Consider the following 16518-nt stretch of genomic DNA (forward strand, 5'->3'; position numbering starts at 1 on the left):
GGGTGAAGGGAGAGACTCCCTTGCCTGCCAGACTGCAAGCTCAGTAGGGATCTTTTTCCTGGGAAGCTGCAAGATTACTTCAGTTCCAAAGGGATCATATCCAGCTGCTAAACAAGTTCTCTCCAGGTCCAGATGTGGGTTGCTGAGATCCCTGCCATACTAAGCACGTGGGCTGGCGAGGCATGGAAAGCAATAGGTGCTCGTTGCTGGCAGCAAACCCTCACCAGCGCTGCTGCTTCCCTGTGGCTTCTGCTCCCCCATTTAAATGGGGTTTAAACTGCTGGATTCAAGCTGAGCATCTGCCAGCGTAAACAGGGAATTGGGAACAGCATGTGGCAAAGTCAGAGATTTTCTGGATTTCCTCCCAAATAGGCAGGAGTGTGTTTTGCTGGAAAGTGTCTGGGTCTCCATTGGGTTGGGGTTTGGATGGAGTGCAATGCATGCAGTGTAGGGGTTTAGGTGGGGCAAGTGGGATCAGCGGTGGGAGCTGTAGCTTGGGCCAAGTTGCAGCCTGTGGTGTAATGGAAGAAGATGAATCTAACAGTTCTTCTTCCTTGCTTGGTCTTGGGCTTATTGCGTGATTTTGCTTACAACACAGCAGCCAGATTTCCAGAGTAGTGCCAGCTTGCGGGTCCCAGAGGACAGATGTTGCTTTTGAGGGCTGCAATGCAGGCAGAGTGATTGCAAATACACACCAGCAAATGCGCTGGCATTTTTGAGCACAGCCACCCTTCTGAGAACAGCTCAAACTTACTGAACTTGCAAAACAACAGCTCCCAAGAGTGCTAATAATTACTTCCTCAAGTGTTCAGAGCCTTTTTTAGGCAGGATAATAAACTCCTTTCTGGTCCCGAGATGAAAGGCACGCACAGTGTTATCGCTAGAGCACTATATGCTGAAATGGTTTGTCCCCCTGTTTGCAGTTCTTTCCCTACCGCTTTTGCATAGCAGCTATTTGGTTTAGTTCCAATAGTTACCTCCAGCTCCAACATCCATCCCAGCTTCGGCTGAAATGCACCTGTTGCTTTTGGAGACAAGTTCAAGCAGAGTCTGCCACCTCCTTTGAAGTGTCTCTTTCCCACGTCCAAAAACTGCCTCAGTTCTCCACACGGTGATTTTATGGCCTGGGGGCCTGGACAGTTCTGGTTGGTTTGGCCACTTTTTGATAACTTTGGCATTGGTGAGAAATAGCCTGAGGTTGCAGTGAAGCTGCGTCTGTCACCCTTAGCTCTGCTGGGGAGCCCAGGGTGCCACCGCATGTCACAGGCTTACCAGTGACAGCATTTCTGGGGTCTGCTCAGGCATCTCCTGTCCTAAGCATCACCCCCAGCTCCAAACAGCATCTGTCCCAACCACAGTGACAGTTGCTTCAGTGCTGGGGAAAATAAATCACCAAGAGCAATTTGCTGTTGAACAGGATGATAAAATGCCTGCGTCTTCCCCTGGGCACAGGTCTAACACAGGGCTGTGGTCACCTTCTGCCTCTCGGGGCTGGATCTTTCTGATCTACTCCCCTGGATGGAGGTGGTGAATCTTTCTGGTTCACCTCCACAAAGTGTTTTGCTGGGGCAGGGACATGCTGTGTGTGGCTGGCAAGGGGCAAACAGACCCTAAACAACTTCTGCTGAATCATTGGTTTTCCTGGAGACTTCTTGCTGCTGCTGGGGATATTCTGGGGACAGACATGGGAGCTGACCCCCATCTGTGTGTCTGTCTCATGATTGCTGGGAGCAGAGGCAAAGATCCACCATTTGAACCAGGGGTTTGTTTCAGCTGCACTGACCTGCAGCCCCCCTGTCCCTGCCAATTTCCTTGGAGCTGCTTATGAACACACTGACAACTCCGCTCCAGAGTCATGGCACGCTGAGGCAGAAGGCAGAGAGGTTTGACAGTGTGGCCTAAATATCCCTGTTTACAAAAAGTCTGACAAAACACAAGCCCTTGGCTTTATCTTTCCCATTTGGAAATAGCCACAGAGCAAATATACTTAAGGCACGAAGGGAGGGGGATTTATATTGACTTTAGAAAAAGCTATTCTTTAAAAACAGGAAAAAAGTTCATCCTCGAGCTGTGCAGACTGGCTGCTAGACCCAAAAGTCTTGCACAGAGGCTTAGAGCCTGCCTGCTAATCTGTAGCAGTTCTGTGTGAGCAAGTCATGCAGTAAACTGCTCTCTGTTAATTTTTTAATGCAGAATAAACAGGTCAAGAAATGATTAGCATGAGAATAAGTTGAGCTTAATTGGGAGAATCAGAAAAGATGAGAGGGAAGAGGCAAATTGGAGTTATCAGTTAACCATACAGAGTGGCTCTGCCTTCACGAGCTCATGTTTCCTCTTGTTTTCCATCCCCTCTGAAGCTGCCTTTTTTTCCCCCTTCCCTAATTTAAATGATGAGCTAAAATTGCTGGTATAAGCACAATGGAAGCCCTTGTTTCTCCTTCTTGTTTTCTATCTGCAATGGCCGCCCAAATGAATTGCAGGTGATAAGGCTCCTACCTGGTTATTCCCGATGGTCCTTCCCATTCCGCGTGGAGAAAGGGAGCTGCTGATGTTAAGGTTGAAATGTGCAAAATCCGCTTTGTGCAAGTATGAGCACTCTGCTCTGGTGCAAAAGTTTCGGTGTGATCCTGGCAGATCCAGAGACTGAGCGGAGGCATCCGTGGGCAAGGGGAAGAGCAGCCCTCGGGACTGCTTGGAGTGGAGTTTGGTCAGTGGTCGGAGATCTATATTCTCAGATAGGCAGGACTTTGTCCACAAACTGGAATTTGAAATTTCAAAGGGGAAAAAAAAAAGGCAGAAGGGACCTTTGCATATGTGGAGATGACTACGCTGGCGATGTTCCCCTGGGACTTTCGTTCTTTATCTTGTAACTCGGCTTCATGCTTCCCCAACAGCTCGCTTGGCAAAACAGTGCTGGGCTGAGCAGGGGCTCTGACCTTGTTCAGGGCTTTCCTGCTCTGGAGAGGTTTCAGAGCTGAGCCCACCTCCGCTTCACTTGCATGCCAAGGAAAAGCTACTCCAGTGCCACAGCGGCCTTGGAGCTGTGAGTGACATGGCAGGAGTGATCTGGAGTCAAGGCTGCAAGGGGCAGCAGTGGCATCGCTGATGTAAGACGAGGTTGCTCCTGCTGGCTCTGGGCACTGGCATTTCTGCTGGGGATTTCTTGAGAGTGCAGAGCTGTAAGAGGGAAAAGCAATGAGCAGGAGGGCCCCAGGCTCCCAGCTGCAGCCTGACCACTGTCCATGCTCAGAAAGTCCACAGGTGACCCCAAACTAGGGGTTTGGGGCAATACGCTGGAGGGCAGGGCTGCTGTTCCACGGCAGGCTGGAGAAAGGGGCCAACAGGAACCACCCGAGTATAACCCACACAGAGGGCATCGAGAGGACAGGGCCAGGGTCCTCACAGCATGCATGGCAGGAGGAGGTGAATGGGCATAAAAATCGGAAAGAGTTTCAGACGGTGTCTAAGACCACAAGGACAGTCAAGCATCAGTTGCCTAGAGAGGTTGTGCAGTCTCCAAACTTGGAGGTGTTTAAGACCCGACAAAATAAAGCCCTGAGCAACCGAGGCTGCTCTCACAGCTGGCCCTGCTTCCAGCAGGAGGTTGGAGTAGAGACCCCAAGGTCCCTTCCAACCTCAGTTATCCTTTGATCCTACAAACCCCTGTTCAACCCACTTGATGTGAACAGCTAGCAAGCACGGTAGCTGATAGCATCCTTATCATAGATGCTGCATTAAATAGTCTATTCCTGATCCTAATTTACTGAGAAGCATGGATCTTATTTTCAGGGAATCCCCTTTTGCTTTGGATTAATGTGCCAGCCAGGGATATATAGATAAGGCAAAATTAGTGTCATGCTGTGCCAGTGTGGGAAAGGATTTACTGCTCAACACATAAAAATTAAATAATTGCTTGGTGCAGAACACTTCATGCCCTGGAGCTATCATGGTCTCCTTTGCAGCCACCTCCTGGTGTAGGAAACAGTGGGTGGAGGGCACAGAAAATGGGGACAGGAGGAGAGAGGAGAGGGCCTGAAAGATGAACTTCCCCTAAGCATCTGCTCTGGGAACAGCCTTTGCCTACGAGTAGGGGTTTGCCAGCTTTGAGTTGTCTCTCTCTGGAATAAAAATGACAAAACATCTTCTGTAGGACAGAAGTGTTTGAATCAGCCCCACAACCAGCTAGCTGCTGACTTGAACATCTCCAACCTAAAACAGCTGCAGGGGTCCTGTTAGCTAGTACAGGCCATGACTACTTTGGGAAGCTGTCTCAAAACCCACCATGCAGGGACGTCGGAGGGAGACAAGGGCTCCCCAGGCAGAACACCCCCAGGGAGACATCTGTCTCCTGCAGCAGACCATGCCCAGGGAGTAGCCACCGATTTCCATCACGAGCCCACCTCTGGGGCAAAGGAAGTGCAGGGTGTCCTTGGCTGGTCTGGTCCTCTACCTCCACACTGAGCCAAGGGATTTGGGAGGGGACACGGGTGCTGAGAAAATGACAGTCAACACGACCCCAGGGCGGAAAGCACCATGTCCCATTGACAGTCCCAGCCTCGTGAGCCACCTAATGCTCTCCAAACTTCCCCACTCCTTATCTGCCGCTTTCCCGCACATGCTGCCTCTCCAGTGTCTATTCCTGGCCCTCTTAATCCTTCCTGCCCAGGGAGCAAATGGCCTTTGCAGCCTTCCTTGCTCAGCAGGCTATTTAAGCAAAAGGTTTGTTTTGCTGAGCAGAGCAAAATGGGCCATGCTTTTACGATATTTTACTAGACGCTGTGGCAAATCCTGCACATATTTGACCTAGTGTCTGTAGCATTTATCTAATCAAAGGGATCACCATGGCTCGGCCAGGACTGGGCTGGAGGTCCCTGGGATGAGGCCACAGACGGGGCTATGCTCTGCTCTACCTTAGTATCCCCATCCCAGTGTCCACATAGTAAAACCAATTTTTGGCTCAGGACTGTTCCTGCTGAAGGGAAGAGCCACTGGCACGTGAGTGCGGAGAGCCTCTGGCCTCTCTCTTGGGAGTACAGACGGGATGACTGTTTTCCCTGCAGCAAAGGATCCTTTATCACCAGTCCCAAGTGAGAAAGCAGGGGCTCTCCCCTGTGCTCAGCTTCACTCCTGCAGACCTGTAGCCTTAGGGTAGAAGAGCTGTTTGGAAGTGCTACATAGGTCATAGTTTTGGGGGGCAAGGACTGCTTGAACAATCCCTTGTGCTCCTAAAATGTGAATAGCAAATCATCGCTAGCATCACTGCCCAAAGGCATGTGCTGCTGCGGAGCCAGAGACCTTGGTGTCACGTTGTGATAGTGATGCCACCGTGGCCAGGGCAGCTCAGGGTGCCAGCATAGCCAGGGCTGCATTGGGGTGCCTGGGAAGCACAAATATGAGCCAGTTGGGAGCCCGAATCAGCAGCGTGTGGACTCAGTCACCCGCTGCTGGTTGCGAAATCAAGGGGAATTTTTGACCGCAGAACGAGCTGATACTGAACCATTAACTGCTGGTTCTCCTGTGCCATTCAGCCGATGCCATTCAGCAATCAACTAAATTCCCACTCATTGATCTTGCTGTTACACTGAAAAGTCTCTGTCCTGTCTAAAGCAGAGGAGTGATGTGCCCAGGGTCAGCTGCAGAGGAGAGCACCCAGGTTAGCTAGGAGGAAAGCACAGGCAGCTCTGCTACTTGCTCCGGTCCCCCCTGCCCAGTACCAGCAGGGTCGGACCCCAGGTCTGGGTAGAGGTGGCAGAACCCCCGCCAGTGCTGGCAGCGGAGAGCTGGCAGTGGCTGCATTTGCAGAAGGAAAAAATCCCACTGCAGCGCAAAGCTCTGCTGCATTGTAAAACGCCTAATGAAAATTTTAAGATGTGTCCGTCAAAACTGAGGCCCGGGGGTGTCCAGCACAGGGTGGCTCCGGTGGTGGGACAGGAGCAGCCCCGGCAATGCCCAAGGCACTCATGCCACCCCCTGGCCCTGCTCACCGTTTGGGCATAGGTGCAGGGTGTGATCTGTTTATAGGGCATCCAGCCCCTGTAAAACTCAGTTTATAGGGAAGTAAAAGGAGTCGTACGTCGTTACTTTGCATAGCAACGTGTAAATTGCCAGGCAGGCGCTGACCTCCTCTGACAGGGAGGGAGAAAAAGGAAAAGGTGTGGGAGGGATGGAGGGAGTGAGAGAAGGGGAAATCAGGGGGAGAAGGCAACCAACTGTGGAAAGGGGAAGGCAATGACTGAAGTGAAGAGCAACCTTGTTCTCCCAGCGGGGTTTTTTCCAGGTTTTCCACCCCAGGTACAATTAAGACCAACGCCGGCAGCTCAGTATCAAGGTCAATAGCCCGGGAAGGTGTTCCCTGGGCGGCAAGTGCCTGCTCCCGCGGTCCTGCCTGCGCCTGGGAGCCAGGATTGGCAAAGCACCTCGAGACTCAATAACAGTCAACAAGAATCACTGCTGCTCCACCAAAAAAAAAAAGCTTAGCAGCGATCCGCAGTGGGCGAGATGATTAAAGATTAACCCCCTGCCTCCTGCCTCCACCCCTCTGGGGAGTATAGGCCTTGAGGCTCAGCAAATCCTTTCAGAGAAATATTTGAAATAAAAGACAACAGATAGGGGACGCAGCGAAGGCAGAGGGAGGCAGAAGGGCCAATAGCCTCGGACAAGGGAATCGGTACAATCTGGTCCGTGTTTGCTGATGATAATGCGCCTTTCCAAAGCCCTAATAGACATGGAGATGGCAGATTATAGCGCAGTGCTAGACCCGGCGTATACCACTCTGGAGTTTGAGAACATGCAGGTGCTGGCTATGGGCAACGGTAAGTCCCCTCCATCTTCTCCGCAGCGGTGGGACAAGCCAGGGACTGCAGGAGGACAAGTCCCCGGAGCAGCCGCTGAAATGGTCCTGGGGCCGGCTGGGCATGGCGGGGGTGTCAGCTGTGGGGCTCCCAGCAGCTCACAGTGGGGTTTCTGCTTCCCATGGGGAGAAGTTGAGGTGGCGGAACGGTGCTGTGCTCAGTGCAGGTGGGATGGTGCCCTGCAGCCCAGACACCTTGGGGACGGGCACACGCCAGGAGCTGGGTGCAAGGAGAGGTCCCCACCAGACATTCAGCCCAGGGACCGGGACTGGGGCTGAACACAGGGGGGTCTCACCTTCCTCAGCCTCCAGCCAAGAGAAAAGACCAGCCAAAAGTTTCTGAGTGAAATGCTGCTGGCGGCTCACCAGGCAGACGACTGCCCCTGTGGCTCCAGAGCAGAGAGCCAGTCCCACCCAGCAGCAGCTGGAGCTAGGTTTTCCCAGAGCAGAAAGCCATTTAGCACCTGTCAAGGGCAGAAATCGCTGCAAAAAGCAATTTGGGCACTGCCCCCACAGCTGCACTGAGGCCACAGCTCTTCCCCATGCAGCGCTGGGGTGTGGGGTGGCATCCCCTTCCCTGCGAGTGCTGCAGGGCCAGGAGGCTCAGCCCCCGGGAAGAGGGGCAAGGGGACCCGGCAAGGATAGATGAGCGTTCCCATCCCCTCAGGAGGGTAGGATCACACTTAACCCACCAGGATTTGCAACACTGGCCCACCCGTTTGGGGACCAAGGAGTCCTGGTGATTAAATGCTCAGAGATAACAGGAGATTCCTCTCCAAGTCCCCCCTAAAGTCTCTCTAAATACGAAGTTAATGACTAAACGAAGCACACCACAGAAAATGACCCCCTGAGCCCTTTCCTCCTGCCTGCTGCGTCACCGAGGCTGCCGGGGCACCCCTGTCCCGGGAGGGCTGTGCCAGTGGCATGGGCTCTTCCCTCACAGCCTGTGCAGGTCTTCTCTTCCCCGGGTTATGGCTCTGCTCCGTCAAAGATGTGACACTGCAGTGCTGAAGTGGCTCTGCTGTGCAATAACCCCCTGCTGCCCTGGGTCTCAGCCCTTTCTCTGCTCCCGGGGGCTAGTCCTACCCACCTAAGGGTCTCAGGGCCGAGAGCAGCTCCCTTCAGCTCTGCCGATGCCCACCTGGACCCTCCGTGACAATTCCAGGTCTTGCTACCTCTCTATGCCCCTCTCCCACCCGGCACACAAAAGCTCCTGCACGGGGGGCTGTGATTCAGCCCCCCGGACTGAGTGCTTCACGGGGCAGAGGGACAGGATAATTTTATGTGATGAGATCATGTGCGATATGAAATACGCCCTAGGGGTGGATGAGTCACCTGGGTCAGGCAGCACCAACACCTCTCCTCCTCCTCCACCCAGCTCCAGACCAGGGGCTGGTCTTGCCTCCAGGGCTGCTTTGGCACTCCAGCAACTACCCGCACCTCTGCTCGCAAAACCTCCACCTCCTTTTCTGGCAGAGGACTGCAGGAGAGCTCAGCCCCTGCCCTGCACAGCTCTGCAGCTCCAGCCCAGATGTGGCTGCTCAGCAATGACCAAGTTTGCCACTATCAGAGACCAAACAGATCCTGCGTTCAGACAGGCTTGGGGGCTTCTCGAGGTCCTAACACAAGTCTCAGCTGCGACGTCTCAAACTTAAAGTCAGGTTTTTTCTTTCCTCCATTTACCATAACGCCAAAACAATCCAATTAAACCCACTTCACTGCAGCAGCCAGAAGCCCACATTTCTGGCACTACAAAATAAACTTAATTGGAAAATTATCCATTAGGCAATAATTTCATTGTTGGTTGGCTATTAGACTAAGATGTTGTAATTTCTTTGATAACGGTGCCAGTTTTTCCTGTTCTATATTCATCTGATTACAGCATGATATACTGCTAAAAGATTTATCTGGGCTGTCACAGATACACAAGTAATGGGATTACAGGCAGATCAGCTCTTCCTCTCTTGTGTAAGTCCTATGTGTAGCTGAAACTGGAAATCTAACTTTCCTTCCGGAATGACCTTCATCCAGCCAAGCCCTCAGGATGCGTTGGAAAGAAGGATGCTTTCAGAGGCAAGCTGCTCACAGGGACAAAAGACAGCCAGAATGGTCTTGGGAGGAGCTCAGGGCTTTGGGAGTGGAGAGGGGAGCTTAGCACAGGCAGTGCTGCACCCATGGAAATGCAGCTGTGTGACAGGCAGGCAGGAACACAGAGAGGCAGTAAACCATCTCAGAAAGAAATATAGGAGGGACACAAGAAATTAGAAAGCCAGAAAGCAGGCAGGGAAATGAAAGGTGCTGCCAGAGCCAGGGAAGGAGCTGGCTCGAGGTTCCCTACGCTAGCTCACTGGTGGAGCCACACCAGTTGCTCCTGCCAAGGAATGGCACAAGCAGGCTGTACAGCACCTGCTGCAATACCCCTTTCTCTGCAAAATAAATGCTAAAATTGTAGCCCTACCCCAGGCAGCATAGCCTTGGCCTCCCCCAACACCCATGCTCCAGCTGCCAAAGGGACCCCTCCTGGGATCAGCCTTTTTATAGCACCCAGCCCCCTTTCTGCTGGGTGCCAAGTGGGAGCAGCTGTGGCCCTCCTGGGGTGAGAGCTAACTGCATCCCTGCCAAAGCCAGAGACCAGGGACCAATAGACTCAAGTATTAAAATCCCAGCAGGTTTCTATGGCTTTGTAGATCCTGAGTATCATTTGCAACTGGGATTTCCACTGAGGCAGGGGAATGTGCCTGTGCTGATACAGAAAAATGTACATGGGAGGGGACAATTAGATCAACTGAATTAAGGGCTGATCCATTCAGCCTTGAGGTTTGTTTGGCTTGCTGGAGGGGTTTTAGTGTAGGGTTTCAAGCCTTTCAGATGTCCTTTCCTACAGAGGCTGCTGCAATTACCCATCCTCCCAAAAGAGCCCTGCAAGGACTATAAGACACATCAATCTCAGCTGTGGTACTACCAGACTCTGGAAGATACGCAGCATACAGCCTCCTCCATGATATAGCATCACCCTTTCTTTCTGGGTTAGCTTGATCAGTCCTTCTTTGCATGGGTAGTGTTTGCCCACATGAGTTTTCCAGCTGAAGTAATTTGAGTTTGTTATGCACTTAAAGTCTTGTTCTCCTGAAGAACTGCTGTGCAGGCTGGAGCTCTGTGCCTGGCAGAGGGGCTCTCCAGCAAAGGGAGCTGGTCACCTCATTTCTCTGATAGCATCTGCTCAGGGCTGTCTTGGGCTTTTTCGGTGCTATAACACAAACACCTCTCTAATAAATCAGCTGCTCACCCTGAGCTGTAATACCTCAGCTTTAACTCTGTACCAGCTTTTTCTCTGGCCATGCTACTGCAGCCCAAAGCATCTGCAAATCCCTGAGGAATTTTGGCTCTGCTTTGTGACTCCTGCAAATGGGTTTCCGCTTTGTCTGAAGGCATCGCTGGAGTCAGGCCTTTGAGAAGAGCTGTCTCAGCCTGGCACACAGGGAGCTTTTGCACACTCAAATGGCAATGACTTAAGACACTCGGAGTACCCATTACTCCTTACACATCTCTCTGACCAGCCCCTGCCACACAGTCTGGCTGCAGCTGCCTGGTTCCTCCAAAAATTAAGTCTCTTGCTGGAAACTGAGTTAGGAAATGTTGGCTGTCTGTCTCACTGTCTTCTTCCTGTATCCTTCCCCAAGCAGACACATCTCCATCAGAAACAGCCAACCTCAACACTTCCAACAGCATTGGGGTGAGCGCGCTGTGTGCCATCTGCGGGGACCGCGCCACAGGGAAGCATTACGGGGCTTCCAGCTGCGATGGCTGCAAAGGCTTCTTCAGGAGGAGCGTCCGGAAGAACCACATGTACTCCTGCAGGTAAGGACAGAGGGGACAGGTCGTGTGGCTGAGACAAAACAGTCCCTAGGAGCTGAACAGCAAAGCCCTCAAAGTGCAGCAGCATGGTCCTTCATTTTCTTCATTCTCCCTGCATCCTCCACCACCTTCCCTGACCTCACTCCCCGCCTCTGGGAAGGGTCAGAGACCACTCTCACTCTGGGATTGTCCTCCAGTGATCACTGGGGAAAGACCCTGGGAGCTATTGCCCCATTCTTTAGGGGCCATGCACATGCTCTTGCAAATGGCCAACCGTGGATGCGGCTAGCAAGCAAGGTGATGCCAGGGCGGAGAAGCCCTATTACAAGGGCTGAGCACCTTGCTATTCCCTGCTCTGAGTGCAGCGCAAACCCCACTCCAATGGCCTCCCATCTCTCCTCCATCACGAGGTGGAAGTGTGTCTGCCATCTACCTAAAATGCTGTCACTGCCTGTTACATGGTAAAAGAACATCTAAGGAGCAACAAGCTGGGCAGCGTAGCGTGCAAGCCTCTGAGGACGAGGCACCCATGTTGCTCCTGCAACTCATGCTCTGCATCTTATCGCTGGTGGTAGCCCACGGCTCTCCCGTGCCATCAGCGGCTGTGACCTGCCTGCTCCCTGCTCTGAGCAACCCACACGTAGAAAGTCGCAGAGGAAACCGAGGAATCCTCGGCTCACAGTGTCTAAATCACTTGGGCTTTTTGAGTGAGTTACTCCTGATGGCCTGACAGCCACTTGGAGAGCGTGAAGAGCAACATCACTCTAAAATCTGAGTGACAGACAGAAGCCCCAGGTTTATGAGTGCATGTGAAGCGCATTATCACTTGCACCCCAGGGTTATTTAAGCTGGCTGCCCAGGGAGCCCCCTCCCCACAGCTCCAGTGGAAAAGTCAAGGTGCCCAGTTCTTTAGAGACTAGGGCTTTTATATAAGTGCTACAGAAATGCTTAAAAAGCTGCTTTCAGGCATCCATTTGGGCAAATCTTAGCTTGGGGCTTTAAAAAGCATGGTAGAAACAAGCCTTTTCAAAAGCTACAGAACTCGGCATGGCTGGGAGCCCTTTCCCAGCTCTGTATGCCTTTGTCTTTAGTTTGCAAACTTGGTCAATCCGCAGTAAATTAGAGCAAATTTGCAAGTGAAATTCATGCTGCAAATGGCCACCAGCCTTGTGGCGTATGCAAGAGACACGTACATGGGAGATCAGCATTTGCCCCTCCATGTGCGATGGATTTGGTGATACAAGCGTGGAGGGAGCTGGTTGCTTCCCAAGTCCTCTCTGAAGCACAGGTGGCTCCAGAGCTGTTCACACACCAGCGATGCTGTCCAGAGGTCAGAACCAACCTGCCTGGATCCCAGACACAGCCCTGGAGAGATGCAGGGACTTAAATCCACTTCTTAACCTTACTAGCTCAAGAACAACCTTCTACCCTATTTTTATTCAGGATAAACGCATTCTTCCTCCCTTCTAACTGGGATCTTACTTATAACAGAGGCTGGCAAGTTGGCTCTGACGCTCCTGGCTCACACTTTTAACTTCGCTGGCGCTTGTTAGTCCATCATGAGCATCCTGTGCCTCGTGGTTAGTGAGTAAGATCAGCAGCCTGAGCTCCTGCATGCAACTGTCAGCTCTAGCCCTTCCTTATTGAACATCCAGAAGTAGAGCAGAGGGCTGAGATGTTCAGTGCAAAGAAGAAACCTCAGGTTAAAGCAAGCGTGGAAATGGCACAGACCGTGGCTCCTTTCTCAGGGTGAGCCTCTGGGAACCTGCTCTGAGTGCATCTTGGAGCTCAGGGCTCTGTCTTGTCCTGCCTTCAGACTCACTCTTGCTGCTCCTCACACCTCTCTTTCTTCCCAGGTTTAACAGGCAGTGTGTGGTAGACAAAGACAAAAGAAACCAGTGCCGATACTGCAGGCTTAAGAAGTGCTTCCGAGCAGGAATGAAGAAGGAAGGTGGGTGGCGGCATGGCTTCCCCACACTCCCCCCAGCAGCAGTCATGCTGGCTCCATATCTTTGTGGAAGCCCTCACAGCCCAAGGCCAGTCCCTGCCGTGTACATGCTTGCCCAGCCATCTTAGCCCCTCCACAGTGCTCTCCTGTGCACAGATCCAGACCCCCATCACAGGGGGGTTTAGGGAGAGTTTTGGCCTCCAGTCATAAGCCCTGCATGTGCCCAACCTGCCCGCTCCCACCCATGCAAAGTCCTTGCAAGCGGCCATTGTTCCAACAGTTGAGGGCAAGGCATGGGGGCCCTGTGTGCTCCCAAATTCAATTTGAGGGCCCCTTGTCAGGGCACCTCTCAAAAGGCCAGCAAAGACAAGCCCACAAGAGTGCCGCAGGGCCATGCTTGTGTCTCAGAACTGCCCGTGCTTGTACACACAAATCACACCCAGGTCTCTTCAGCTCACTCTTGCTCGCGCTGACACACACATCACCTGTGCTCTCACATAGCCGGGGCACCCGAGCGGTTTGGGAACGCTTCTCAACATCAGTGAGAAGCAGAAACTTCAAAGAAGGCCTGGAAATTTGGAAACACTTTGGGAAAAACTGCTCTAAGTGCTGTTGACCCAGAGTCACCATCAAATCCACAGCTACACAGGCGAGTCTGGCAAAGGCCTGTCATTCTGCGCTTTTTTTCCTAATGTGCATATAGGTTCTTGCTGAGCCTCTGCAGAAAGCTGTTTTATCTGATACAGCAGCCGCAGCAGAAAGAACCTAGAGCAAAGTGGAGCATTTTGGCTATTTAATTCCATATGAAACGAGTAAAGATATCCAACCCCTGCGTGGCCCAGGCTCACCCCACCAACTTCCCTGCCTCTCTGCCTCTGCAGCCCTTCCAGGTCCCCGTGACTCAGACACAACAGGACAGGATTTATGCCTTGTTTAGCCCTGTGTGGTTCTCAGGAGTATTCACAGTGGCAAGGAAACCTGGGGCTGCTGAGGTCCTGCTGGTGGCCCTGCTGGTGGCCCTGCTGGTGGTCCTGTTGGTGGCCCTGTTGGTGGAGGGACAAACTGCCAGGAGCAAGCAGCCCAAGGAGCTGCCTGGCACCCTGCAGAGCTCACCCCATTGACTTCTGCCAAGGGACAACCAGGAGGCATTTGGCCCTGTTGTTCCCTGTAGAGAAATTAAACCCTGTGCTCCCCCCAGTTCACAACCCCTCGAGGAGAAACTTTGGAGAAAAGGGGTCCTTGAAGACAATGCGGAAGTACTACTGGTTCCTGGGCAGCTTCCCCAGGAACACCAGCCTGCAGGAACACTTCCGAGTGGGAACATTTCTTCCCTGTTAAAGGGGATGAGGTATTGCAAGGAACTTGGCTTGACTTTACCTGAAGAACATAGGAATCCTCCTCTCCCTGGAGCGTCTGCTCATCCCATGCCCAGAGCTTTGCTGCTGTCTGTTAATATTCAATAGAAGTTACATTAGGTGCATGACCAGCTAATACTGAGCAAACATTTGGAAAACATCATGGCGTGACTGAACTCAGGGGCCTGCTACTGATAACAAGCAGCATAACCTTGAGAGCTCCTATTTACAGCCGCTGACTGCAGGGCTTTTCTTCTGGCCCAGCCTCATTATTGCTTTTTATCAGGCAGATTTATACATTGAGAACGTATCAATCCAGAGAGCCACCAGCCTAAGGCAGGGACTGTTCTGTTTCCCCTGCCATCATCAATACCTTATTTGAGCAGATGGCTTTGACTGGTGTGGCCATGGTGAGTTATGGCCAGCCCACGGCCTCGTGGCAGATAGAGAGGCAAATGCTCCCGCTCAGCACTACTGCTTCTGCTCTGGCTGCTGCCACCTCTAGACTCAAAGCCCAGGTCCTCAACACTAGACCAAGCAGGGAGACACACTGGGGCCAAACCTGACCTGGGACCCTCTTTACAATAAGGTATGAGAGAGCTCTGCTGCTCTGGAGAGATAAGGAGGAGCTGTTCCGCACTTCCTTCCTTGTTGTAGCTTAGATGGAAGTTTTCCAGCTGCACCTATCTGGTGTGAGAGCTTCCCAAACGGAGCTCACAGAAGTCATGTGGACAGACAAAGAAGCCATGCAGACACTCCTCCATTTCACACATAAGCTTTGGGCTGCATGCGTGAGCATGGCCACCGTTTCAGACCCTGTATCTTGAAATTAAAAAACTTAAGAGCCAGATCCTTTGAAAGGAAACCTTCCCATTGAACTCTACAGGCTTTGAACCAGATGCCTGGGTTCTGTAATGATCCTGTCCCAGGAAAGCCTAATAAAGCAAATGTGAAAACAGAACCACCAGATGTAGTCAGCTCTCGCAGGCATCCCATCACAAACCAGATGCAGCTGCACCTCCGCCTGCCAGGCAGGGAAGCTGGGAAACTGCAGCTAAGGAAGGGGAATGCCAAACGTCTGTGCTAGTTTTCAGTGTACGTTGTCACAAACAACCTGCAGCTCAGCTAAAATACTCTCTTGCAGCTGTACAAAACGAACGGGACCGCATCAGCACCCGGAGATCAAGTTACGAAGACAGCAGCTTGCCCTCCATCAGTGTCTTACTGCAGGCAGAAGTCCTGGCACAACAGGTACCTCTTCTTTCTTCTTTGGCAAATACAAAAGCATCGGGCACTATCTGGCCAGTAGAGCCAGTTGAGCATTTAATAGCCGAGTCTTCAAATTACCACCTCTTTTTTAAGTAATTTACCTGCCAACGCAACACTGGTTTTTCAAAGGCATTTATTTGTTACCTGAAACCATCCCTTTAATGCTCTTTGGTCCAGAACCCAGTTGTAATTATATGCAATAATCTGTTCTGCTTTGATGGGACACATGAAGGCTGGAGAGCCTGCTGGAAGAAGATAGGGTAGAATCATTGAAATCTAAGGAGCTGCAGCTGCCTAAGCCAGCCGAGGGGCTGGCCTTGCACAAGCAGCTTTCCTTCCCCATCAGCTGTTAGGAACTTCAGATTCTGGCTTCCTGCACAGTTTCACAAGGAATCAGTTTCATACTTGGTTTATGCAGATATTCTTTCCAGTGTTTGCTTGAAATTCCCCATTTCCACAAGCATACTGCCAAGACTTATTTCCTAGAGCATTCACCTGAAAAGATGATTGCGATTTAAGAATCTGGATATTGCAAACAGTGTACATCAGATCAGCACTCTCTGGGAGGACACAGGACATGATGGGAGCACACAGGCTGCAGGGAGGATTTGTCTGCAAGAACAAGTGATGAGGATGGGGCTGTGCTGGAGGCAAGAGCTGCCACTCTTCATGGAAGCTGGGAAGAACAGCACTCCTCGTCTCAGGGAAAATGAAGAGGGGTTCAACTTGGCAGTCTGTGTTCTTCCTTGCTTCAAGGGTCACATTACCCTGAAGGCTGCCCCGGGAGATGCTCTGGGACAGGACATGCTGTGCTCTGGGCTCCATGCTAGGACTCAGGCTGTAAGCTCCACTTCCCCGAGGAGGGGATATGCTGGTAGGGCCAAGGGCCAATCCTGTACACGAGAAGCATATCCAATCTCATCCCATGCCTCACCTTGTCCTACACAGGCCCTAATATATTTATATACCCTATAAAAATAATACTGGTGCTGCTCCCAGAGGTGTGAGTTAATGGGGTCTCAAGTCACCAGATCTACAACGGAAGGACATTTCTGGGACTCTGAGTCCTGCAGTGGCTTCGTATGCAAGTCTGAAGCAGGGTCTGCTGATAAAAACTACAACCATCGTCAAATCCAGGGGAGCTCCTGCTCTCCCACAGAGCACAGAGCGACTCATTAAACAAGGCAGGCTCCAGCATGGTAATTGGTAACTTTTATGTGCCTAGCTAATTAGAACAAGAT

At 51.9% G+C, this 16518-nt stretch overlaps 1 protein-coding gene across 4 annotated transcripts in view; it reads left to right on the plus strand.

Annotated features, from left to right (window-relative positions):
- The window catches only part of HNF4A (hepatocyte nuclear factor 4 alpha), a 28816-nt gene that overhangs the window by 2569 nt on the left and 9729 nt on the right, over positions 1-16518 (plus strand). Inside the window, exons 1-4 of one of the 4 annotated variants that reach the window (XM_069806380.1) lie at positions 6578-6812; positions 10534-10708; positions 12562-12656; positions 15153-15259. In XM_069806380.1, the coding sequence (XP_069662481.1) occupies positions 6692-6812; positions 10534-10708; positions 12562-12656; positions 15153-15259 (498 nt within the window). In that variant the 5' untranslated portion in view covers positions 6578-6691. Of the gene's footprint in view, positions 1-6577; positions 6813-10530; positions 10709-12561; positions 12657-15152; positions 15260-16518 lie in introns of those variants that run through there. The other 3 variants (XM_069806371.1, XM_069806388.1, XM_069806396.1) reach the window with 3 other exon arrangements.

Source organism: Haliaeetus albicilla, chromosome 2 (genome assembly GCF_947461875.1).
Source record: "Haliaeetus albicilla chromosome 2, bHalAlb1.1, whole genome shotgun sequence".
NCBI classification, from domain to species: domain Eukaryota; kingdom Metazoa; phylum Chordata; class Aves; order Accipitriformes; family Accipitridae; genus Haliaeetus; species Haliaeetus albicilla.